Consider the following 26816-nt stretch of genomic DNA (forward strand, 5'->3'; position numbering starts at 1 on the left):
GACTGCAAGAAAACCAAAAGTCCTGGAGTACCGCTGCGGAGAGGAGCACGTCCAGATGACCGTTCCCAATGATGTTGCTTGGTGTGTTCCAGTCTAGTCCGACCCTCCAGGAGCTTCCACTACTCAGCTCCTCACACTCTGAGGGCTGCTGCCTGGCTGTCCTGGGAGCTCCAACTCCCCAGCCTGCAATCCCCCTGAGAGCTACTTGAGAGCCCACTTCTCTTCTTGCTCCCCTGCCGACGACTGCCCAGTCACCTCCCCCCCAGTCTGCCTGACTCTAAGGTGGGAGGCCCTTTCTCAACTGGACCTACCCATTGGTGTGTGTGTAACTGAGATTTGCATGCTGGTCTAGCAACATCATTGGGTGGCACCTGGAACCAAAGAAGAGATGGATACTGCATGGAAAGGAAATTTGTGCAATACCCTGTGACGACCTGATAGGCCAGGGCGTCACATATAAATACAGGGAAATATTTTCTTCTATACACCGTGTGCAGAAATATAAGGCAAGTTGTATTTTAGAGGATCTTTTTTATTATTGATCAACAACTATGTTCTCAATCAACCCAAAAGACTCAAATATCAAAGCTTAATATTTTTGGAAGTTGGAGTGGGTTTTTTTTTAGATTTGGCTATCTTAGGCTAGGTTCACACTTCCGTTGTTTTAAATCCGTCAGGTCCGTCAGCAACGGATCAGTCGTTTTTAAGTTGTCAACTGATGCAACGGATGTGGTTTTCACAAGATTCCTTTCACGGAAATCCTGTGAAAAAACTGATCAATTGCGTCCGTTGCATCCGCTGTGCGTCCGTTTGACGGATCAGTCATGATCCGTTTGTGTTTTGGACAGCCCAGTGGGTGTGCCAAAGCTGCTGGGCATGCTCAGTAGAGCATGACGGAATCCAGCGCTGGATTCCGTCGCAAGACGGATTACGACAGAATCCAGCACCATAGACATACATTACAAGCGTGACGGACTGCGGCGGATTCCTGCGTGGTGCGTCAATTTTGACGGCCAGAAAAATGTTACATTCTGCGTTGCTCCCTGCCCAGCGGTCAGTCAAAAAACGACGGACCGCGACGCAGCGGACGCAACGCATGGTCATCAGTCGCAATCCGCCACTAATGCAAGTCTATGGGACACAACGGAATCCGCTAAACGGATTCCGTTGTTTACCATAGCAGCGGATTAAGACTGATTGATACATTTTAGCGGAAATGTGAACTTAGCCTTAGGAGGATATCTGTTTGTGCAGGAAACTATTACTGTGCAGAATTATTAGGCAACTTAATAAAAACCAAATATATTCCCATCTCACTTGTTTATTTTCACCAGGTAAACCAATATAACTGCACAAAATTTAGAAATAAACATTTCTGATATGCAAAAACAAAACCCCAAAAAATTAGTGACCAATATAGCCACGATTCTTTATGATGACACTCAACAGCCTACCACCCATAGATTCTGTCAGTTGCTTGATCTGTTTATGATCAACATTGCGTGCAGCAGTCACCACAGCCTCCCAGACACTTCTGAGAGGTGTACTGTTTTCCCTCTCAGTAGATCTTACATCTTATGAGGGACCACAGGTTCTCTATGGGGTTTTCAGATCAGGTGAACAAGGGGGCCATGTCTATATTTTTTCATCTATTAGATCTTTACTGGTCAACCACGCTGTAGAGTAGTTGGATGCATGTGATGAACCATTGACCTGCATGAAAATCATGTTTTTCTTGAACGATACTGACTTCTTCCTGTACCACTGCTTGAAGAAGTTGTCTTCCACAAACTGGCAGTAGGTCTGGGAGTTGAACTTCACTCCATCCTCAACCCGAAAAGGTCCCACAAGTTCATCTTTGATGATACCAGCCCATACCAGTACCCCACCTCCACCTTGCTGGTGTCTGAGTCAGAGTGGAGCTCTCTGACCTTTACTGATCCAGCCCCTGGCCCATCCATCTGGCCCATCAAGAGTCACTCTCATTTCATCAGTCCATAAAACCTTTGAAAAATCAGTCTTAGGTATTTCTTGGCTCAGTCTTGAAGTTTTATCTTATGTTTCTTGTTCAAAGGTTGTCGTTTTTCAGCCTTCCTTACCTTGGCCATGTCCCTGAGTATGGCACACCTTGTGCTTTTTGATACTCCAGTAACGTTGCAGCTCTGAAATATGGCCAATCTGGTGGCAAATGGCATCTTGGCAGCTTCATGCTTGATTTTTTTCTCAATTCATGGCAGTTATTTTGCGCCTTTTTTGCCCAACACGCTTCTTGTGACCCTATTCGCTATTTACCATGAAACGCTTGATTGTTCGGTGATCATGCTTCAAAAGTTTGGCATTTTCAAGACTGCTGCATCCCTCTGGAAGACATCTCACAATTTTGGACTTTTCAGAGCCCGTCAAATCTTTCTTCTGACCCATTTTGCCAAAGGAAAGGAAGTTGCCTAATAATTGAGCACACCTTATATAGGGTGTTGATGTCATTACACCACACCCCTCCTCATTACAGAGATGCACATCACCTGATTTATTTAATTAGTAGTTGGCTCTCAAGCCTATACAGCTTAGAGTAGGACAACATGTATAAAAAGTATCATGTGATCAAATACTCATTTGCCTAATAATTCTGCACACAGTGTAGAGCTAATGCTATTAGTCATATAGTGTTTTATATACTGGTGTATTCATAAGACACATTTATTATAGTCAGGTGTATTGTGGTGATTACATCTAGCACTGGCATATGTTTGTCTTCTCTACACACTTTTTGGCACTCTGCACTTTTACAAGTGCCTGGGTCTGCATTTTGTACCTATTGTGGTGGTTTTGCAATTTACATGTACTGCATTGTTAAAGAAAAGCCCGGACGCCTGCCCTGAAAGGGCTCAAGGGAGGGCAACATGACTGAGGAGGGATGCTAGGCCTGAGGGTTAGCAAGGGGTTAAGGTGCAGGGTAGTTTGTGCGGGAAAAGTGGGAGGTGGAGTTATGGGGTTGTGGGGCCATGTAATTGGTCAGGGGGTTGCAAGTGTAGGGGGGTATATATAGGGCCGGATTAGGAGGTGGGAGGTCATTCCTACCTGGAAGGCGCTTGGAATTGTCCCCTGTCCAGGTGAAGTCGGCTATGGCGGAGCGGCGCTGGTTCCAGGGACGCAGTGGATGGCGGTCGTGTGCTGGAGGAAGTCCAGGCTTCTACAGGACCTCGACTACAGATGGCGCTCTGGACCGGAGGCCTGGCGGGACCTATCTGGCGACGGCGGCTGGATCCAGGTGCAGAGGCATCGGTCGGTGGACGGCGGTGGAGCGACGCTGCGAGGAGCCCGACGGCGAGGCGGTGAGTGACGTCACCGGCCTCAATACCTTTCCCGCGGCGCGAGGGTCACCAGGGTGACGCGGCCACGTGATCCGGGGCGCGGTCACGTGGTCCGGCGTCGCCGTCACGTGCCCCCGGCGTCCTGACGTCACGGTCACATGGCTCGGCGGTGCGGTCATGTGATCGGGCGCTGAACCCGGAAGTGCGGCCTGCGCGATAGCGCAGGGCTAGGTCAGCACAGAGGGGGCTGCTGCGGCCCGTTTTCACGGGGCCTGGTCACGGAGGAGCCTTAGGAAGGGAGCGGATGAGGGCCCATGGCGGGTTACCACCTGTCATGGGAAGATGTCGGCGCAGAAACTCCGGACCAGGACGGCAATCAAGCTGCGGTGCGGGCGGTAGTGGGTTGGTAAGTGCCATCACTGGCCCCTTCTATTTTCCATCAGTTACGGCGCAGGGGTCAGCGTGACACCATGGGCGGCGCGGCCACGTGACCCAGGGCGCGGTGCGTGGTCTGGCGGCACAATCATAGCCCCTGGCGTCACGGTCATCTGCGATTGCCGGGGATCTAGGTGGAACAGCCTGAGCAGGGTCCAGCGGGCAGTGGCGGCACGACTGGCGCTGGCTCGGGGGGTCAGCGAACGGCAGGGCTGTCCAGAGCTGGACTGGTCACGTGCTCGTCTGCATATTCCAGGAGTGCGGCCTGCGCAGCCGCGTAGGGTCAGGTCAGCGGTCGGGTGGCAGCACGTGTTCCAGCTGGCGGATGTGCGGCTGGAGCGCACCCCAGTGACTATGGGACAAGCGTCCCCGGACGGAGGGTCAGTCCGGCCGGTGGCGTTGCGACCCTGGAAGGCTGCAACCTGCGTTTACCCGTGGAAAAGATGGCGGTGCTCGACGCGGAGGACACGTGACGGCTGTTCCGTGGGTTCCATGGAGTTAGCCTAGTAAGTTAAGGCTCACTTAAATCCTTGTATTAATGCATGGATTAAGGTGGGTGGTGAGGGTGTTGATACGTATGATTTTGGGTGCAATAGGGCGTTAGTTTGTGTCAGTGGGTTTCGTCAGGTGGTTGGGGGCCCTGTGTACGGCGTTGAATTTTGTGTGGGAGTGGTTGCTATGTGGTCCCGGATGCCATGCTAGGGGGTTTTCATGCTAGGATGTCTATCTCTAGGTGAGGACATTGTTTATTCGGGTTGGCGTAATTGCGCTTGCATTATCTGGGTGATTTTGTATGATCGGGTGATTTCCTGGTGGTTCGCGACTGTTTCAGGTGTAAGCCGGCGGTGGTGTGGAGATTGAGGCAGGGATACGAATACTTGCAAAGGGGTGGTGGATAGCCGTGTTCAGGGCGATTCCTTGGTTTATGTAATGGTCATAGGGGCCTTTTGGCTGGAGGATTATCGCGGTTCATAGCATTTGGTAGGGGTTCCATGGTAGTCCACTGACATGATGGCCCATTCTGCCGGGGGCATTTGCATTTGGCGGCTTATTCTTGAGCATTGCATGGGGTGTGCTATCGCCGGTGGGAGGTGAAGGGGAAGGTGGTTGCGTTTTACGAGGGGGTGTTTGATATTTTATAGGCATCGGTCTAGGTCCGGTTCCCCAACAGGGGTTGTGTGAGTGCTGGGGGTTTTTCAGGTTCCCTGGGACGCGGCATGTTTTGTTGCGGCCAGATGTTAAGGAGAGGTCGAGATGATTGGGACAGCAGTTCTTTGGAGAACTGTCCTTCCTTGCGGCGGGTGATGACACCTCCCTGGGGGTCTTGAAATTGACCATTCACCTGTATGCGGTGCCCAGGCTGGCCGCCTATTAACAGGAGTGATAGGCGATTAATATAAAAAAAAAAAAAAAAAAAGGCACGATTTTATGGCTTTTGCCTGTAATCGGGTTTTCAGTGTTTGTTTATGATTGCTTTCGTATATATATTGTGTTGAGCTGGGTGTGTTATGGTTGCTCAATATCTGGTTATTGTGGTCCATGGTTCAGGTTCGGTCCCATGGTTGGGGGATTATCCAATGTTCGGGATTGCTGTGTGCTTATTTTCTGTTTCTGGGACAACCTGGGACTGCTAAGCTGTTTCTTCATGCCCAGGGTGTATTTACAGAGTTAGCATGTGTTTGATAAGTCAATGTGTTTGGTTCGTCTAGGTGGGGCCCTATGTCTGAGGTCAGGTTACGGGCCATTATCAGGTTCCGGTGTATATTGTGCTACTGTTTTGTGGTCAAGTTTGGTTTATTGAATACGGGGATCCACGTGCCGTTTGGAGGCCTTTACAGGATCTGCGAATTCATGGGGAGGTTACGAGAGTTTGCCGGCAGTGCCTGCACAGGGGCAGTTTTAACAAGTTTTATACGCGCGGATTGGTATGCGGTCTTAGTAGGGTTGCCGGCTTAACGTTGACAGACCTTATCGGGCTGCATTCGTTATGGCAGTTGATCGTAGCTCCGCAGGAGTTTATTATAAGAGTAGGTGGTTCTCGTTTACGATGGGCTTGGGGGTTTTCTTTTGAGGAAAGCTGGCTTTGCTTTGCCTTATGGGTATATGGCTCATCTTAGAGTGTTTCTTTCTGGTGCTCCCAGGTAGGGGGCTCGGGTAATGTGTAGGTGCGAGAAATGAGTGACATTTGGGTGGGGTATACAGTGTGTGGATTATTGGTGTCGGGGGCCTCTCGATTGGCGACTTGCGTGATTTTCAGCTAGCTAGTGCTGATGGCGGGTGTTGTTCCAATTTTTGGTTATGCGGATAGATCATGGGGCATGTTGTGGGTTTCGCCGGCTGTCACGCGGCAGTGTAGCCCCTCCCGGCACTACATTGCCAGGTGGTTACTTGGTTTTACGTATTTGTCGGGACTGGCAGGTATTACGGGCACGCAGTCGTGCGGCGCAGCTATGGGTGAGTTATTCGAAGTAGTGTGCGAGTAGGTCGCAACTATGACATTACCTCCCCCAATGTCGGGCTGGATGGCAGTGGTAGTCAGTGCGGTGTGCACTGACTCTTATGGTTTAAGGGCCCGGTAATCGTCTGGGGTGGTGCCCCGTGTCGGGGGAGTTTTGCGGCACTTTAAGGCTGAGTGGCGGACAAGCACCAGGCACCTGTAGGTGCCACGTTTGACGGTTGGCCCTGGCTTATGGTGGCTAAAACTTCGGAGAAATGTGGTGCCTAAGTTTTCCGGATTACGGGTTGAGTGGGAGTTGATGCTCTCTCATTTTGTGAGTAGTATTGAGTCTGCAGTTCAGCAGGGATTGGGCGTGGGGTACAGTTGGCTTTCGGCGAGAGGGTGGCAACGGTAGTGTTGTTCTTTCGGGTTCGACGTGCACGGAGATACCAATGATTAACTGTGGTCGTGTGCCCCTCTTACGGGGCTTTGAGCAATATGTGGTGGTCAGAAGGGTGTATTCTGACTTAGTTTTGGGAATCGTCTGGTGGTGGGAGTATCGTTACACATTGGCATAGTTAAGGTCTTTTCTTCGGGCCGGTGGTCGGCTTGACTGTCTTTGGTTCCGTGTTGTTGTGACTTCGGGGTGGAATGGTTTTGACTATTGGGCTGGGCAGGTATTTCAGCATCGGTGCGATCACACACAGTTTCGGGAACAGCAGCGTTTTGGTACTGCACGTGGGTGGAGGAGACGTGGTCGCTGGGGGCATCCGGGGTGCTTGATTCGTGACATCGGGTCCGATTGCTCCGAGCCATTTCTTCCTGCCTGGGTGCCGTGCTAATGTTGTTGTTCACAGGGGCATGACTGCCTAGTGGTTTTATCACTGGGCATGTTTTAGGAATCTGTCAGAGGTTGGGGAAACAGGAGAAGTTGTTTTGTTTCAATTATAAGGGTTGGCTTTGCTTAATTATCAGTTGAGGTGTAATTTTCGGAGGCGCCTGCTGTGTAGCTGTCTCAACGAGGCCGAGCTTGCCCCTTGTTCCATGGAGATGGGGGTGGCGGCTCAGGTGGCTCGTTGGGGACTGGTCGCGCAGGCGGTGCATAGGATCGGATAATGTGGTCGGCTAGTGGCAGGTCTTGGGTGCGGCTGCCCTTGTTGTACTGGTACACCAATAATGGTTGGCTTTGCTTAACTATCAGTTGATGGGTAATTTTCAGAGGCGCCTGCAGTGTAGCTGTCTCAACGAGGCTGAGCTTGCCCCTTATTTCATGGATGGGGGCGGCGGCTCAGGTGGCTCGTTGGGGACTGGTCGCGCAGGCGGTACATAGGATCGGAAGATGTCGTTGGCTGGTTGCAGGTCTTGGGGGTGGCTGCCCTTGTTGTACTAGTACGCCAATAATGGTTGGCTTTGCTTAACTATCAGTTGATGGGTAATTTTCGGAGGCGCCTGCAGTGTAGCTGTCTCAACGAGGCTGAGCTTGCTCCTTATTTCATGGAGATGGGGGCGGCGGCTCAGGTGGCTCGTTGGGGACTGGTCGCACAGGCGGTACATAGGATCGGACGATGTGGTCGGCTGGTTGCAGGTCTTGAGGCCGGCTGACCTTGTTGTACTTGTGGTTTGGGGTTGGCATCGTGAGGTCTAGTGGGGGTTATTTTGCTCGATTGGCATTGGTCCCACAGCATTGGTTACTCGAGCCGAGGAGCTGGCTCGGGTCGGTTTTTTGGTGGAGGGGCTTGCATGTACAAGGTGTCATACGTGCTCGCTGTGGCGGAAAGGAGGGGGGTATTTGAAGTCGGAGGATTGCACAAAGAGCGGGGGGAACCCAGTGCAGGAGCGGGTTACCCCTGGTGGTGCAATGGTATGGTTGGTGGGTCACTACTGTGCTCGGTCACAGCGGGACATGTTAACATGGGACCCTGCTGTGCTGGGTCACAGCAGGGCATGTTAATGTGCTGGGTGTCCTCGAGCCAGTGTGGTGCGGCTGAGGGCACATGGTGGAGCAACACTCGGCTGGGTGTCCTCGAGTCGGTGTGGTGCGGCTGAGGGCCCATGGTGGAGCGGGTGTTGCAATCATGTACAAAGGGACTCTTCACTTACCCCCCCTCCTTTGCTGGTGGTTATGTTTATGGAGTTATTTAATATATTTATGAATAAAATGTTATTGATTATTTTGGTGTTAATAAACGAGGCTGCTGTGGCCTTTTACATCCAATGTCACGCAGTCTGTGTCTTTTTTAAGTGAAAAGCGGTAAAAGGTGGATAACTGGTTTGGTTCAGAACGGCAAGTTAGGGCCGTCAGTCAGACTTTCCTAAGTCAAGAAAAGCCCGGACGCCTGCCCTGAAAGGGCTCAAGGGAGGGCAACATGACTGAGGAGGGATGCTAGGCCTGAGGGTTAGCAAGGGGTTAAGGTGCAGGGTAGTTTGTGCGGGAAAAGTGGGAGGTGGAGTTATGGGGTTGTGGGGCCATGTAATTGGTCAGGGGGTTGCAAGTGTAGGGGGGTATATATATGGCCGGATTAGGAGGTGGGAGGTCATTCCTACCTGGAAGGCGCTTGGAATTGTCCCGCCCACCCGCCCTATTTTAGGATTTCTGGCGATCGACATGGAGAGATGAAGAGGATTGACCTTGTCGCAGCAGTTGGCGGAAAGGAGGGGGGTATTTGAAGTCGGAGGATTGCACAAAGAGCGGGGGGGAACCCAGTGCAGGAGCGGGTTACCCCTGGTGGTGCAATGGTATGGTTGGTGGGTCCCTACTGTGCTCGGTCACAGCGGGACATGTTAACGTGGGACCCTGCTGTGCTGGGTCACAGCAGGGCATGTTAATGTGCTGGGTGTCCTCGAGCCAGTGTGGTGCGGCTGAGGGCACATGGTGGAGCAACACTCGGCTGGGTGTCCTCGAGTCGGTGTGGTGCGGCTGAGGGCACATGGTGGAGCGGGTGTTGCAATCATGTACAAAGGGACTCTTCACTTACCCCCCCTCCTTTGCTGGTGGTTATGTTTATGGAGTTATTTAATATATTTATGAATAAAATGTTATTGATTATTTTGGTGTTAATAAACGAGGCTGCTGTGGCCTTTTACATCCAATGTCACGCAGTCTGTGTCTTTTTTAAGTGAAAAGCGGTAAAAGGTGGATAACTGGTTTGGTTCAGAACGACAAGTTAGGGCCGTCAGTCAGACTTTCCTAAGTCATGGTATTTTTTATATCCATTTATGCACTGGTCCTGTCTGTTACTCCCACACTGGTGGTATTTTATTTTTTGGTTTTTAATACATTGTTGTTTTTATTGATGTCATTAAATAAAATCATTGTTTTTATTGAATGAATTGTGTCATATAGTCCACACTCTCTGTTTGAGGGTCAGCAGTAGTGAGTGGAATGTAATAAAAAAATTGCATTAAACTCGGACCAATATTAGCTTATGTGCCAGCACAAATGAGCGATTTTTTTCTCAGCCCTAATTGGACCAAGAAAACAATTGCAGCAAGCTGCAACTGTAATGCGTTCCTGTTTCACTCGCACCCATTCAAGTCTATGGGGTGAGAGAAACATTGCACTGCTCTCGCGTTACACCGCTGTACCGCGAGTGCAGTGCGATTCTCACATCAGCCAGCAATGGAAAAGAGAGGGAGATAAATCCCTTCCATTTCCTCCGCTGCGTAACCCCTCCCCTCAACAACTGTGGTCTGATCGCACGATGCGAGGACTCGCACTAATCCCCGTGTGGCCTCAGCCTGAATGTGAGATGCATGGGGGGTGAGTCTATTTTCGGATTGAGTTCTATTTATTTTGACACATATTATGGAGAGAATTACTATTATATAGAAATTAATGAGCCAAATTATGGGCTTTTGTGACTGCTATGAGGGAAGTCCAGATTTACAAATTTTGCCTCCATCATGTTTATGTACATGGAACATTTTTTTAAATACCATAGAGAAGTGTTGTGGTATGGACGCACTCTGTAAAAATGTTAACATATATTTAAAGCCGCTATATTGATAATAACAGATGCTATAAATTGCTTCAGTTAATTCTAAATCAATAGATATATATTACCTTGTTTAACATTAGGCTGCGGAAGTGATGTGGGGGTATATATTTTTCTAGTACACTCTCATGAAGAACTCCTTTTGTAGCATTTTGCAGAAGGACTGCTTTCTGAATAAGCTTTTCCTGATTTAATTTCCTTTCTTCTGATAACTAAAAAAGAAAATAGAGATGTCATTAACCCAAAGAAACCAAGATCTATCAAAGTTTATAGAGGATTTATCATGCTTTTGAAAAATTCATGGTAATATTTATTTATCCATCTTCTTATTTGTCCTGTGCACGGAGCAAGCCAAGGAGCCTTAAGCATCACTTAGTAAGATGGTCTTGTTCGGAAAAGGTTCGCCAATTTCAAATTCGGTACGAGCCTGCCAGCTTGGCTATGGCTCGAATTTCTGAACACTTTTGTCAAAAGTCGTCAATGTTCGATTTTGTTCGATAACTATTCGGTTTGCAGAAACTATCCACTCCTGGACCCATCACAGCCATGTCCGGTATTAGCATGGCTGTGATTGGCCAGGGAAATCATTGTAGTCAGACTCTCTTCTGTGCTTTGCTTATTTTAAACTTCATGAATTTTCAATGCTTTCCCCGCCCACCCTCTGTGTACAGTCTGTGTTTAATTACTCCAGCAGTGAGGGCAGAGAGCAGGTTAAGCCCACCGGAAGATAGTGTCACATCATGGGCCAGCGCCATTTTGGTATTGGAAGCAGGAGAAGTAGGAGCTTGCTGGCCTGATCACCTGAGTGCAGGCGAGAAAATTAGTTTTGCTGAAAGTGAAGCGGAGCTGAAGGATATCATTCAGCTGATGACCCCTGGGGTTGCAATGGGCCGACATGATCCAAGCTGCTGCTTGGATCCGCGGTGGCTCGAGGGGTCTCCAGACCCGGGGGTCGTGCGGCCACTCAAAACAAAAAGGGGGGTATTTACAGGGGGTTGGGGTGTGTAAAGTTCGTGACGCCACCCACGGTGTGTGGTAGGGCGGAGTACCACCACTGCCACTGGGAGCACCCGGTGGCGATGGGATGGCAGCCAGGTGTTTAACCCCTTCGTGGGTAGGGGGAATGCCCTGGGGCTCGGTGATGGTGGCGAAGGGATACCGTTGGGGAGGTAAGGGGCACTGCGTACTCAGTCCAATAACGCTGACACTGACAGCTTGTAATCCAAAGTTCTGAGCACCGCTGCAGCAGGGAGGGAGTACGCCTGGATCTCGTGCCCGTTGGTGTTGCTTGTTAACCTGTGACCTTTTCCTTGGCACCTTTCTACTGATTGGCCCCTGTAGTGTAGAACTAGTCGGGTCCCGCTCACCTGTATGGCTAACTGGGTGAGCTTGCTCTCAGGGTTCACCTTTGGGATTTTTTGGACCGTGTATTGTGAAAGTCCTATCCCCCTCGTTGTGCTAGTACCCTGATTTTGGAGCGGGTGGAGAACGGATCTTGAAGGCTCCGTCCTCGTCGGTGAATTACCAGGACGCTTGAAGCTACTTCCTGGCCTAGGGTCCACATACCCCGTCGTGCCCTGGCCCCTGTCTGGAGATGGCACAAGGCCGCCGGCTGCCCTCCTCAGCAGTTCCGTGCCCCTTGTCACGATCCCCTGCGACCGGGGTTCCAGCTCCTACCAGACCCAGACCAACGTCTCCAACCTCGTAACTGAGGAGCCCAGCCCCTAACCTCCTCCAACCGTCCTGTGACCTCTCCTCACGAGAGTCACCACTCAACTGACTACTCCTCACACTTCTGACCCTCCCAAACCAACCCTCCAAGTGGGCGGCTCTTTTCCCTTCAGGCTACCCATTGGTGTGTCTGGTGGGTATGGTGCAGAGTGTTTTGATTAGCTTGTTCTTAGCAACACCAAAGATCAGGGACCTGTAACCAAGGAGGATGTGGATACTGTGCAGAAGGGCAGATTGCACAATACCCTATGATAACCTGATAGGCCAGGGCGTCACACATCGGGACATGTTTTATTCTTTATGGATGACTAGTTTGAAGGACTGTACCACCAACACTGCGGCAGGTGGGAGACATGGACTAAACAACATGTTGGTCTTCCCTATGGCATCTGTTGATGGACTGTGACCTCAAACTGGAAGGATAACTGTTGTCCCATGGACCTCTTTTTTAGAACTCAGACTTTGTTTCTTCTGGAGATTTATGCTAGTCCACCCTGAAGAAAGAAAACGTCACGACCCTGGAGAAGAAAAGAGTTGATAGAAATTTTATGTTGGTTTTATTGCCTAATTTTATTATTTTTCAGAGTTCTACATGGGTGAAGACGGCCAAGGTTAAAGAGAGGAGGAATATAGAAAGGGGGACTGTGACCTGCAATCGTCTGAAGACCTCCATGTTTGTATTAAGTGTATACTGTATATTTATATATGCAGTAATGATAAGGTTTGCTATCAGCAAAATGCAATAATGTTTAAAACGTGTGTTCAGTAAAGTATTTAAAGTTTGGAACCATTATGGACTCATGTGTCGTAATGCTGACTAGTGTGAACAAGATCCAAAACGGCCGGCTAACGGCCGGGACGTTCTGCTGCAATCAGTAACACCTTCACACCCACTCCCCTATAGACTCTTTCCCGCCTGTCTGTAATGTATCGGGAAACCAAGGAAAAAAATTGTGAAAACATACCCTGCTGTAACTAAATAAAAGCATAGTGCATATAATCATAGGGTACTTAGTAAACACTATTTTTGATCAAAAAAAGCATAAACCTATCCCACCAAACGTCAAGGTGTACCCAGTTGGGATAGTACCTACACTTTCTAATATTAAAACCTTATCATGGGTCTACTAAGTACCCTATGTTTATATGCACTATGCTTTTATTTAGTTACAGCAGGGTATGTTTTCACAATTTTTTTTCCTTGGTTTCTCTTTGCCTCATGGCCAGTGTGAACATGGTCTCACAAGTTCCATGTATACCATCTCATACTCCGGCTCACTTTTTTGTTTTTAAGTAGTTTTTTTGTATTCAGTACAAACAGGGAGTGGCCCCCTTCTCAGCGAGCTGGACATTTAATTCTGTGAATCCCCCTGACTGTGTGTGTCCTGTTGGGACCCGGTCGCTCTCAGCCCTTAGCCACATTGAGGCCTATTTTAGACCCATGGTGAGGTTTTAATATTAGAGAGTGTAGGTACTATCCCAACTGGGTACACCTTGGCGTTTGGTGGGATAGCTTTATGCTTTTTTTGATCAAAAACAGTGTTTACTAAGTACCCTATGTTTATATGCACTATGCTTTTATTTAGTTACAGCAGGGTATGTTTTCACAATTTTTTTCCTTGGTTTCTCTTTGTCTCATGGCCAGTGTGAACATAGTCTCACAAGTTCCATGTATACCATCTCATAATCCGGCTCACTTTTTTGTTTTTCTGTAATGTATCGGGTCTGGAGCAGGACCGCATCCCTTGCCCACGTATACTGGTCCTGGCAACGTTACACTCTGGGCCCGCACTTCTCCTGTATTTTGAAAGTGACTGCCACAGTGTTGGGCACAGTTGCGTCCCACACTCCACCCGCACTTTGAGGGTATGTGCTCACAATCATTAATAGCACCGTTTTGGATACAATGTGTTTCCGCTAAATTGTACAGTAGAAGCACAATAAATCCAGAAAAATTCCAGCAATCCAGTCCAAAAGAGTTTTCTTAAAAATATGTAACATTTTTAATTTTCAATTCATATTAAAAAAAAAGTTCATTACAGGGTCGACAATAGCCCACAAGAGGACGCATTTCGAACGTGTTGTTCTTAATCTGTCTCTAACCCATCTGAAAGCAAGGACTCATTAAAAAGGGGCTAGGACCCGGACATGAAATCACCAAACAAAGGGAGTGCAGCAAAAAACTCCATTAACCCTATAGGGGCAAGCATGTCAATGGGCAGTTCCAATATACATAACAAACAGAAAAACACAATGAAAACATCAATTCAGTGTTGAATACATCAAATATTAAACATTAATAAGCATATAAAACATAATTTCTCATGTTCAGGCCAGAGGGAAACCTCATTCCCATTAAAAAAATCTACTTTATCTCTCTCTGAAGTAAAATCTCCTTCAGATTTCCTCCTCTTTTGGGTAATTTACTTTTTCTATAGCATTGACTCGCATGCTTTTTAAATCTCCCGCATGTGTTTTTAGGAAATGTTGGGAGGCTCCCGATAAACTTCTAGTTGTGGTGTTATTTACATCATATGCATGTTCTGATATTCTCCTTCTCAAAGGGCGAGATGTGCTACCAATGTATTGCAACCTGCAGGTTGTGCAGGAAATTAAATAAACTACATGGTCCGTGCCGCAATTAACCATGGAATTTATTTCAAAGTTTTTAATATTTGCATAAGAGGAAAAAAATGTTGTGTTTAGCATGAAACCACATAAACCACAGGACTTGTGTCCACATTTGTATGACCCCCTTGTTGGTAACCGGTTGCCAGAAATATTTTCAGCCCTATCATAACCTAATTTATTGGTATGGTCGCTAGGTGATAATATAGCACTCAGAGTGGTATTTCTTTTGGACACAAATTTCACTCCCTTATTCAAAATTTGATATAAAGTGTCATCATTTGATAATATAGGGAGGTAGATATGTATTACATCATGATAATTTTTGCTAAATTTGTGAGAAAAAATTACTGGCAAATGGTCATTGGATTTTGCACTCACGTTTTTCATTTCCAAATATTGGGTTCTATTTTTGAGGTTGGTTTTTCTCTTTGCTCTCTCAAGATTGTCTTTCTGGTAACCTCTGGCCTTAAATCTCTCATCAATTATGTCACACTCTGCACTGAAGGTCTCCTGGTTAGAACAACATCTCTTGGCCCGTATATATTCACCTGTCGGGATGTTCTCAATTACGTGCCTTGGGTGACAGCTCCCAGCGTGGAGCAATGAATTCCCTGCAGAGGGTTTGCGGTATAATCTGCAATCTGTCATGTTGGTGTTAGGATTACCACAAAAAGTCATATCCAAAAAATTAATTTCCTGTGGGTCATGTTGGTACATGAAAGATAAATTATGTGCATTGTTGCTGATGTAAGAAACAAATTCTTTCACCTTTGATGTTGTACTTCGCCACACAATTAAGATATCATCTATATACCTTAGGTATATAGCAATATCAGTTGAAAAGGATTTGAGTGGTTAAAAATAAATTGCTCCTCCCACCAAAACATGAAGATCCCTGCTAACGAAGGGGAAAACCGTGAGCCCATGGAACAGCCCTGCAGTTGAATATACCGGTTGCCAAGAAATGTGAAATAATTACTTTTCAGCAAAAAAGTTGTCACATCCAATATGAATTCCTGTAATTCAGATGTATAACCAGAATACCTTGCCAATTGATCCTTTAAGGCCAGGACCGCTAGATAATGGGGAATTGATGTGTACAACGTTTGCACATCACATGTTAGCCAGCTATAATTGTTCTGCCATTCAACATGAGAAATGATGTTTAATACATGCTTGCCATCTAGAACATAGCTTGGAGATGCTTTTGCGATAATTTGTAAGTGGTTGTCCAACCACTCAGAGAGATGCTCTGTGATCGATGCAATGCCCGAAATTATAGGTCTGAACTGGGGTGGAAAAGTATTTTTATGGGATTTGGGGAGAGCGTGTAATAGTGGTGATAATGGGCATAGGGGATTGAAAAATTCTTTCTGTTTAGCATTAATGAGACCTAATTGTAAGCCCTCATCTGTTAATTTCTCTAGAGAATTTTTTATTTTGTTTGTAGGATCATAATTTATGCTTTTATAGATATCACTATCCCTGAGCATGTTTACTATTTCCCTTTCATAAAGGCAAACATCCAGTATTACCATGGATAATGGACTTTTTTTAATATGAATTGAAAATAAAAAAATTTGTATATTTTTAAGAAAACTCTTTTAGACTGGATTGCTGGAATTTTTCTGGATTTATTGTTCAAGTCTTGCCGACTTCTCCTCCGTGCACGGCCCAGAGTTTAACAGTCTATATTGAGCAGGTGAGCCGGACAAAAATCTTTTTCTCTTGTCACAGTAGAAGCACAGTGGATGGGATTTATATAAATTCCATGCACACTGTGCTTCTTTTCGCCGCAGTATAGACTAACATGCGGCACATATCATGTCAATTTATGCTGCGCAGATGCGAATATTCTGTGGAGGGAAAATAGACCAAAAGACTGCAGCTCCCCAAACCCTGATCATGGGCACCGGTAGCTGCGGTCTACTGCAGAGGACCCTGGCGGCCCTTAGGGAAAGGACGCGTTGTATTAAGAACACAGCATATCCTGAACATGTGCACATACACGGAAAGTGAGACTTTCTGCCAGAGTGCAGGGCACAGCAAAACCCGGATTCTGGCAGCATTTTCACTTTGAAGCCGCTGCCGGACTGTTGAAATGTGGGTCATCTCCTGGCAGAAAAATACATTCTTTTGGCCAAGAGACGCAGATTTGGTGCTGAAATTTATACACCACATTCCTGCTCAAAATCTGCATCCTCTGGAAAAAAAACGCATCAATATCGCATCAGAACAGCATCAAGTTTTCTGACAGAAGATGCAGATTTGGTGCAGGAATTTGCAGTAAAAAAAATGCAGCAAGAAATCTGCATCCCTGGCAAAAAAACTCAAGTTTTTCTGCAATTTTCTGCCAAGAGATGCATATTTGGTGCAGTAATGTCTCCCTCCAAGTGTCCCAGCAGCTGGGAACTCAAAGAACATGAAATGATCACTTAAAGGTTCTCTTAAAGGTTCCATTAAGGTTTCCGGGCCTCACAGCTGCCGGGACTTATTACAATATAATAGCCACCATCTAAAGTGTATGGTACAATCCTTAGGTGGGCTTTACACGTTGCGACATTGCTACCGATATATCGTCGGGGTCACGTCGTTAGTGAAGCACATCCGGCACCGGTAGCGACATCGCAATGTGTAAATCCTAGGTGCGATGATGAACGAGCGCAAAAGCGTAAAAAATCGCTGATCTGTATCATGTCGTTCATTTTCATAATGTCGTTACTGCTGCCGATACGATGTTGTTTGTCGTTCCTGCAGCACCACACATCGCTGTGTGTGAAACCGCAGGAACGACAAATATCTCCTTACCTGCGTCCACCGGCTATGTGGAAGGAAGAAGGTGGGCGGGATGTTACGTCCCGCTCATCTCCACCCTCCGCTTCTATTGGCTGGCCGCTTAGTGACGTTGCGGTGACGTTGCTGTGACGCCGAACGCACCTCCCCCTTGAAGGAGGGATTGTTCGGCGGTCACAGCGACGTCGCCAACCAGGTATGTGCGTGTGAAGCTGCCGTAGCGATAATGTTCGCTACGGCAGCAAGCACCAGATATCGCATGTACGATGGGGGCGGGTGCTATCACGCTCGACATCGCTAGCAATTGCTAGTGATGTCGCAACGTGTAAAGCCCGCCTTACCCTTAGGCTATGTTCACATAGGGCTTTTTTTGGTAAGTTATTTTAATAATGTGGCGACCATGAGTATATCAGGGTGCCACATGGTACTGCAATCCTCAACCAGGGTGCAGGGCCTGCCCCCCATGGTTCCAGGTTCCCAACAATGGTGTCACTAACATTCGCACTACAAATCCCAGCCACACCTCACACCATGGCCTGTACAGACACACCAGTGGGTTGGTCAAGTTGGAGCTCGGCTGTCCACCTAGGTGTCAGGCAGACTGGTGGGAGGGGAGACAGAGAGAACAGTGTGAGCCCTCAAAGAGTGAGGAGATGGGGAGTTGGAGCTCCCAGGGAGGCGACAGGTTGGGTCGCAGATGGTGGTCCGGCACCACAGGAGTCGGGGACCGGTATCAGGAACACTGGACAGGAGTGTAACGGACGCAGTATAGGAGGACTATCGGCACCAGAAAGCCCAATTACCTTACCGGTACCGAACACGGCGGGGTACAGGACCCTAGATCAGGGAAGAGCTTCAGGCACCTTGATAATTAACCTGTGGAGGACAGTCTCTTTATGAACTTTCCCCAAGAGCTCAGAGATTGAAGATATCAGCACAACACGGGGGATAGGGTTCTCCAAAGCACACAACCTACTAAAATTCCAAGTGCCAGCCATCAAGAGCACAGCTGCCATGCACACAGGTAGCGGGGCCCCGAAAACTTCAAGCCGAGGGGCCACAACAGTCAATCAACTTGTGCACAGACGCAGGGCTGCAGACTTACCAAGTGACACTGGTGGGAGCAGGACCTGGACGGGCTCCCCTGCAGAGGCTGCGGTGCCTAGAGACTTTAGTTTACCATCTGTGTGAGTGTCTGCTTATTCTGCCTGATCCAACACCAAGACTACCGCAGTGAGTAACCTGACCCCTGCACCCTGCTTTCTTAAGCCCAAGCCACCCGACTACAATTCCTTCTTCCCCCCACTATCCGGGGCCATCCTTACCTGCGGAAGGACTGACACCTTGCTGCCCCCACACCATCAGCCCCGGTACTCCAATCGGCAGCAGCGGTACTTACCTTACCGCAACCCGCAGGTGGCGTCACGAACATTAATCCCCTGTAAATACCCCCTTTACATTCGAGTGGCCGCAAGCCCCCGGGTCCGGAGACCCTCGAGCCACAGCAACCCCGGATCCGAGCAGTTCGACTGCTGCAGGAGCAGCACACTAACCAAAACCTGATCTTGTGGCAGGAAATCTCATTTGAGTCATCTACATTTTTAGTGCATTTTTGGTGCGTTTTTTCTACAAAATGGGTTGTGTCAATGAAAAAACTGCAAAAATGCTGCAAAGAATTGACATGCTCATTCTTTGAAATCTGCAGCAAAAACGCAGGTATTTGACAAAATAGTCAGGAAAAAATATGCGGGTGTTAGTGTATGTGTGCATGAGATTTCAGAAATCTCATAGACTTTGCTGTGACTGTAAAAAACAGCTTTTTATTAGCATGGATTTGCATAAATCCAAGGCAAATCTGCAGCTAAAAAACACAGCAAACACTTACCAAAAAAGCCCTGTGTGAGCATACATTTAGGCTAAGTTCACACACTGCGGTTTTTTGATGCTGCGTTTTTGTGTGTTTTTTGCGGCAAAAACGCACCCGCGGGAAAAAAACGCGGCAAAAACGCATGCGTTATTACCGTATTTCAGTGCGTTTTTTGCTGCGTTTTGCTGCATTTTTGCTCACTGTGTTTTCATGCGTTTTCTATCAGTGAACAATGTCATTAAAGATTGTTGAAAAAAAAAAAAAAGGTCTGGCATTTCCTTCTTCAATATGTTCTTCATTCTCCACTAGTGTATGCAGGAGAGCAGACAGCTGCAGAACTACAGAACTAGAACTACGGCTCAGCATGCTCCATCCAGGACTGTATGCTCGAGGGAGAGGCAGGGGGAGCAGAACTATAAGGCTCAGCATACTCCATCCAATAGTGAATGCAGGAGAGCAGACAGCAGCTGCAGAACTGCAAGGCTCAGCATCCTCCATCCAGGACTGTATGCAGGAGTTTTTTGCCCGCCCAAAAAATGACGTGGGCTTCGCCATATTTTTGTATGCTAGCCAGGTACAGCAGGCAGCTATGGGCTGCCTCCAACTCCCAGCTGCCTATTTGTACCCGGCTGGGAACCAAAAATATAGGGAAGCCCTTTTTTAATTATTTCATGAATTGCATGAAATAATTTAAAAAAAAATGACATGGGCTTCGCCCAATTTTTGAGTCCAGCCAGGTACAACTAGGCAGCTGGGGATTGGAATCCGCAGTGCAGAGTGTCCAAGCTTTCTGGGCACCCCTGCTGTGAATTGCAGTCAGCAGCCACCCCAGAAAATGGCGCTTTCATAGAAGCGCCATCTTCTGGTGCTGTACCCAACTCTTCCAGCTGCCCTGGTGGCGGGTGGCTCGCTGGGTAATGATGAGATTAGGGCTAGCTGTATATTATCAACTGGCCGTAAGCCCGAAATTCATGGTGTCACGCCAATATTAGACATGGCCACCATGAATTTCTAGTAAAGATAAAAAAAACACAACACACAGAAAAATATTTTATTAGAAATAAAACACAACACAATTAGTTACTCCATCTTTAGTGAAATAAAGAACCCCCCTCCGCAGTAATCCTGGGTCAAGGGTCCCACGCCGTCCAATCCGCATCCAATATCATCAGATCGGTTTGCTGGAAGGCAAAGCGATCAGATGATGTGTCAGGTTCAAGAACCTGAATCACATGACACATCAGCTGATTGTATAAAAGCCGTTTATACAATCAGCTTATGCATCGGTGCAAAAAAAATAAAATAAAATACACACATCTGTGATGACTCACGTCCATTGCAGTCCATTGCACTCCAGTCCAGCTGCTGGTAATCAGTGAAGCGGTCTCCTGACGGCATCAGCTGATAAGCCGGGCGGTAAACAGCCGGCGTCACCACGAGACTTACGATCAGCGGATGCGTCAGGTGCCGCATCAGGTGATCACTGCCAGGTCCTGCATCCATCGGACGTGTCCGCGAGCACACAGCCGGAGCGGCGGTACCGGGAGAGGAGCTGGAAGTGGACATGGCACCGGGAGTCTGCAGACAGGTGAGTATGACATTTTTTTTTCTACTGTTCACTTTTGATTTCGCAGCTGCTTCCATCTCCTGCCCGGACATGGTGCCGCACGGGAGCAGACATGGCACAGGACGGGAGATTGAAGCAGCGGTGGCGGTACCGGGAGGATTCACGCTTCTGTGTTTACTGACAGAAGGAATCCTCTTCCTTGCGTTTATAGCTGCGTTTTTAGTCATAGAAACGCACTAAAACGCAGCTATATTTGCAATTTGCGTTTTCATTGCGTTTTTAAACATCTCATTGAACTCAATAGGTGGAAAACGCAGTGAAAAACGCAAAAATAATTGACATGCTGCGTTTTTGTGGGCACCACAAAAACGCAGCTAAAAAAAAAACGCTGTGTGCAGACAGCAAAAATGAAAACTCATAGACTTTACTGGGGAAGCAAAGTCATGCAGTTTTCTGAGCAAAAACGCACCCGAAAACGCGCACAAACGCCGCGAAAATCACACTGTGTGAACTTACCCTTAGTCAGTTTTTAAGAGTTAAGAGAATAACTAGTGGTAAGCATGAGTTACTTGAAACCATGAATAAACTTAAAAAGGAATACAAACGTAGCTGTTATCCGGAGTGGCAATTATAAGAACACTAGAAGGTGGCCCGATTCTACGCATCGGGTATTCTAGAATTTACGTATTGTGTAGTTCATGTATGATTTTTGTTATATATATATATATATATATATATATATATATATATATATATATATATATATATATAGATGTTGTTGTGTGTAGTTACCAAGTGCTTGTGTAGGGCGCTGTACATGTTCTGGGTGTTGTCTGGGTGTGGCGGGGGGTGAGAGCGGTGTTGTTTGTGTGTTGCGTTGTGTGTGTTGCGTGGTTTGTGGAGCGCTGTGTGTCTGTAGCATTATGTGTGTGTTGCGCGGTATGTGCGTATATTTATGTATGCCGCGGTGTTTGTGTGTTGGGTGTTGTGTGTGTGCAGCGTTGTCTGTGTGTGTGGGTGTCTGTGTAGGGCGGTGTTTGTGTTTCCCAGTGTGTGTGTGTTGTGCAGTGCGCGCGTGTGTGTGTGTTGGGGGGGAGGTGTGCACCTCCCATCGTGCTCCATCCCCCATGCTGCGCACCCCCCATCGTGCTCCATCCCCCATGCTGCGCACCCCCCATCGTGCTCAATACCCCAAGCTGCGCACCCCCCCATCGTGCTCCATCCCCTAAGCTGCGCACCTCCCATCGTGCTCCATCCCCCATGCTGCGCACCCCCCATCGTGCTCCATCTCCCATGCTGCGCACTCCCCATCGTGCTCCATCCGCCATGCTGCACACTCCCAAACGTGCTCCATCTCCCATGCTGCGCACTCCCCATCGTGCTCCATCCGCCATGCTGCGCACTCCCAAACGTGCTCCATCCGCCATGCTGCGCACTCCCAAACGTGCTCCATCCGCCATGCTGCGCACTCCCAAACGTGCTCCATCCGCCATGCTGCGCACTCCCAAACGTGCTCCATCCGCCATGCTGCGCACTCCCAAACGTGCTCCATCCGCCATGCTGCGCACTCCCAAACGTGCTCCATCTGCCATGCTGCGCACTCCCAAACGTGGTCCATCCGCCATGCTGCGCACTCCCAAACGTGGTCCATCTGCCATGCTGCGCACTCCCAAACGTGGTCCATCCGCCATGCTGCGCACTCCCAAATGTGCTCCATCCGCCATGCTGCGTACTCCCAAACGTGCTCCATCCCCCATGCTGGCCGCAGCATCAGCCTCTGTGCCCGCAGCATCAGCCTCTGTGCCCGCAGCATCAGCCTCTCTGCCCGCAGCATCAGCCTCTCTGCCCGCAGCATCAGCCTCTATGCCCGCAGCATCAGCTTCTCTGCTCGCAGCATCAGCCTCTGTGCCCGCAGCATCAGCCTCTCTGCCCGCAGCATCAGCCTCTGTGCCCGCAGCATCAGCCTCTCTGCCTGTAGCATCAGCCTCTGTGCCCGCAGCATCAGCCTCTGTGCCCGCAGCATCAGCCTCTGTGCCCGCAGCATCAGCCTCTCTGCCCGCAGCATCAGCCTCTATGCCCGCAGCATCAGCCTTTTCTGTCCCCAGCATCAGCCTCTCTCCTCCCAGCCTACCCCAGCCTCAGCCTCCCCCAACATCAGCCTCTCTTCTCTCAGCCTCCACCCTCCCAGCCTTCCCCAGGATCAGCCTCTCTCCTCCCAGCCTCCACCAGCACGCCGTGCTCCTCTGCCGACACTCACAGATCCGATCGTATACACAGACACACACACACCCACCCGATCGCATACACTCACACCCACCCAATCGCATACACTTACGCACACACACATTGACGATATTACACATACGCGCTCATACTCACAACATCCGGAGATACCACATGCTTCTGGCCATGTGATCCTCCGGCAGGTCCTGAAAGCTCACAGCACAGTATCGCGGCCGAGAAGCAAGCGATATCCCAGGATGTTGTGAGTGTGTGGATGTGATGTGTGTGTGAGGTGTGTGTGAGAGTGAGTGTGATGTGTGTGTGTGTGTGTGTGTACTCACCTGGGGCTCCGTGTCAGTTGGGGGAATGCGTGTGGTGGGCGGGGCCAGAGCGAGCGTGCATTGCGTGAGGGGGCGGGGCCTGCAGAGAGCCGGGGCGAGAGGCCAATCCGTGTGGGGGGGGCGGGGCCATGGCGAACCCAGCGGCCAATCAGCTTTGTGTCACCGTAAGGACACAATTTTGGAGCATGACAGACAGACAGACAGAATAAGGCAATTATATATATAGATATAAAGTATCTAGGATTGATAGGTTAAGAATCTTAATAACGAATAAAAATGAACAAAAAGAAAAATTAAATAGACTCCCTATGGTTTCAACTTTTGGGGAAGAGAATGGGCAAGTGGCAAAATAATTAGAAACCATTGGAAGATGGTGGAGTTCCAAAATCCTCCAGTTTAGGAGAAGTAGAAATTGAAGACATCTTGGTCCATTCAGATGTAGGTCAATTGAAATCTACTGTACAATCTACTGTACAGGTATAAGAAGAAGGGGAAGTTATCCTTGTCTTTCCTGTATAAATTATACACTTATGTTAAAAGGTCATACATTTTTACATCCGAGGTCCCAAAAAGAATATCAGATTATACATTTCTTAACGTGATTCTGAGTTTTTCGTTTACTTTTAGCAATATGTGTATTCTGTGGCATTACATACCAATAGCTGTTACGAGGGGGACCCGGGGAAGCGTGCCAAGATGGGGAATGGACAGCTTCCGCCGGTCAAGGTCCACTGTGCGGTGTAAGGGACCGCTGCTATGGTGGGTGAAGAGTGAGCGGGTTGCTGCTAGCGATCGTCTGGAATGTCACAGACGATCTATGTACACCGGTCTGCCCTAACCCGTGTGGGTTGTATGGCAGGGATCACACGGCTCGGTGTACCTGTTGCACGGGGAAGCACAGAGGTGCCCACGCACGTGTGCCAGTGGAAGTCACGAGAATATGGCACGAGGGTAGCACAGAGGTGCCCACGCACGTGTGCTTTCAATAACCAGGTGAGTCCAGTGGAGACTCGAGGAGCTCACCTGGGACAGGAACACGGCCTGTAGAAGGAGCTACTGCCGGAGCAGCAAGGCAGGGACACGGCCTGCAAACCAGGTGCTGCCTAAGCAGCAAGGGCCAAGCCCACAGAAGAAGATAATGCCTGAGCAGTGGCGTGGCAGCACGCTGCCAGACATCCAAACATAGAAGGACGGTTGCGCGCCGCCATGATGGCAGGAGGAGCTTTTAAGGAGGTGTAGCTCCAGCCAAGGGCGGGCGCGAGGCGGAGATGACGGACTTGACCCAATCAGGATCCACGGCATCCCAGCCTGGCCAGTCAGGATTCACCACGTCACCAGCCTTGTCATCAAGCCGTGTGACGTCAGTGGGCGAATCAGGATCCACCAAGCATAGCACATGCTCACCCTCCTGCCTCTGGGAAATAGAGGCGGGATCCTCGGTCTCACAATGTGTAGAGATAACGGGAGTCTTACTGCTTCCCTGAGCAGCAAATCTCTGCACATTGCGCAACCTCACAGACCTTTGAGGCTGCTGAGCAGGAGGAGCTGTGGCAGGCAAGGAATGGGAGACCGCCTCATTTCTTGCAACAGGAGTACCACTAGGTGTCACCCTTGTGCTGCCTCTCTGAGGAGGTTTCTCCTGCACTCTGCGCAGTCTGGCAGACCTTCGGCGCTGCGGAGCAGGAGCGCTCGTGGCAGGCAAGGAGACTGTCTCATTCCTTGCCACAGGAGAGCCACGAGGTGTAACAAATAGCCATAGGGACATTTCATGAAGTGATATGTGATTGGTTGTTGGGGATTGGATGCCCTAGGGCTGACATCATTAAAGAACCTTTAAGAGGAGTTACGTTTGCTAGCTCATTATAGCCTCAGCCCCCTGATGAAGCCAGACATGGTGAAACTTTGGGGAGGCTATTAGCTTTTTATAGGCAGAGTAGGGCAATACCAATCTGATAATACCGTAGGCCATCAGTCTACTTGTATATAGTATCTGGTCCGTGGCCGAATACATGACTTACTATTAGGTTGCTTTGTCTGCCGAGAATTTAGATTGATCTGCTTAATGTACTTTTGAGAATAAAAGTTACATTTTATTAATCTTTAGTTAAGGTACCTCTAGTTACCCTTTGGGCAAATTGTGTTTGTACTTTTAGCAATGTCCCTGTCTTCTATGGTTTGTGGGCGAAACAACGTGTGACTTTAAGACACGCATAAATCATCATAGATACATTATTACAAAGAAAAGTCCTACCAAGGAGGATGGGAGGTAATAGAGAACAGATAATTAAAAGAAAAGAACTTGAGTGGATATATAGGTTGAATACTCCAAAACCAAATGGTTTAACTGCAGATTTTAAGGTATCTGTCCTCAGGTAGAAATAGTAATATATGAAATGTTAGTATTGTAGAAATTTGATATAAAATGTTATTTTGTTTTATATTTAAGTTGTAACTAGAGATGAGCGAACCGGTCCCGGTTCGGCTCGAGGCGGTTCGCCGAACGGGGGGTCTGGCTCGAGTTCGGCTCGTCGAACGTTCGACGAACCGAACTCGAGCCCATAGGAAACAATGGCAGGCAATCACAAACACAGTAAAACACCTAGAAAACACCCTCAAAGGTGTCCAAAAGGTGACAAACAACTCACAACACAACACAAACACATGGGAAAGTGACAAGGACATGTACTCATGCGAAAACAAAACAGCTGGACAAGGAAAAAGAGGAGGACACACAGATATAGGCATGGCACGCCCTTCTAAAGTCATGTAAAACACCGCAAGGTGACTCCAAGCGGAGTCTCCCTTTTTTCCAAAAATTGGGCCCCACACACCCACCCCTTCAGTGGCAGCAGTTGTGCCCCAGTTGTACACTTCACAGCTAGATTTGCATCAAGCACATTCAAAAATACGCCATTCTTATCCGTCCCCAGGATGACACCGGGGTAGGTAGCAAAGTCTTTCCTGATCCCAGCTCTGTTCATCTTGGCTTCTTTTAAAAACACAGCAAGCAAGGGTTACTCCAAGCGGAGTCTCCCTTTTTTCCAAAAATTGGGCCACACAGACACCCACCCCATCAGTGGCAGCACTTGGGCCCTAGTTGCAAACAGGATGTTTTGATTTGCATCAAGCACATTCAAAAATACGCTATTCTTAGCCGTCCCCAGGATGACACTGGGGTAGGTAGCAAAGTCTTTGCTGACCCATGACTTGTTCATCTTGGCTTCTTTTAAAAACAATGTAAGCAAGGGTTACTCCAAGCGGAGTCTCCCCTTTTTTCCAAAAATTGGGCCCCACACACACCCACCCATTCAGTGGCAGCAGTTGTGCCCCAGTTGTACACTTCACAGCTAGATTTGCATCAAGCACATTCAAAAATACGCCATTCTTATCCGTCCCCAGGATGACACCGGGGTAGGTAGCAAAGTCTTTCCTGATCCCAGCTCTGTTCATCTTGGCTTCTTTTAAAAACACAGCAAGCAAGGGTT

At 48.4% G+C, this 26816-nt stretch overlaps 1 protein-coding gene across 1 annotated transcript in view; it reads right to left on the reverse strand.

The window, feature by feature from the left end:
* Window positions 1-26816, reverse strand: part of LOC142243896 (NFX1-type zinc finger-containing protein 1-like) — a 285549-nt gene that overhangs the window by 90665 nt on the left and 168068 nt on the right. Inside the window, exon 13 of the mRNA XM_075316093.1 lies at window positions 10247-10390. Coding sequence (XP_075172208.1) covers window positions 10247-10390 — 144 coding nt within the window. The remainder of the gene's footprint in view (window positions 1-10246; window positions 10391-26816) is intronic.

The sequence above is a fragment of the Anomaloglossus baeobatrachus genome, chromosome 6 (genome assembly GCF_048569485.1).
Source record: "Anomaloglossus baeobatrachus isolate aAnoBae1 chromosome 6, aAnoBae1.hap1, whole genome shotgun sequence".
Classification (NCBI taxonomy): Eukaryota; Metazoa; Chordata; class Amphibia; order Anura; family Aromobatidae; genus Anomaloglossus; species Anomaloglossus baeobatrachus.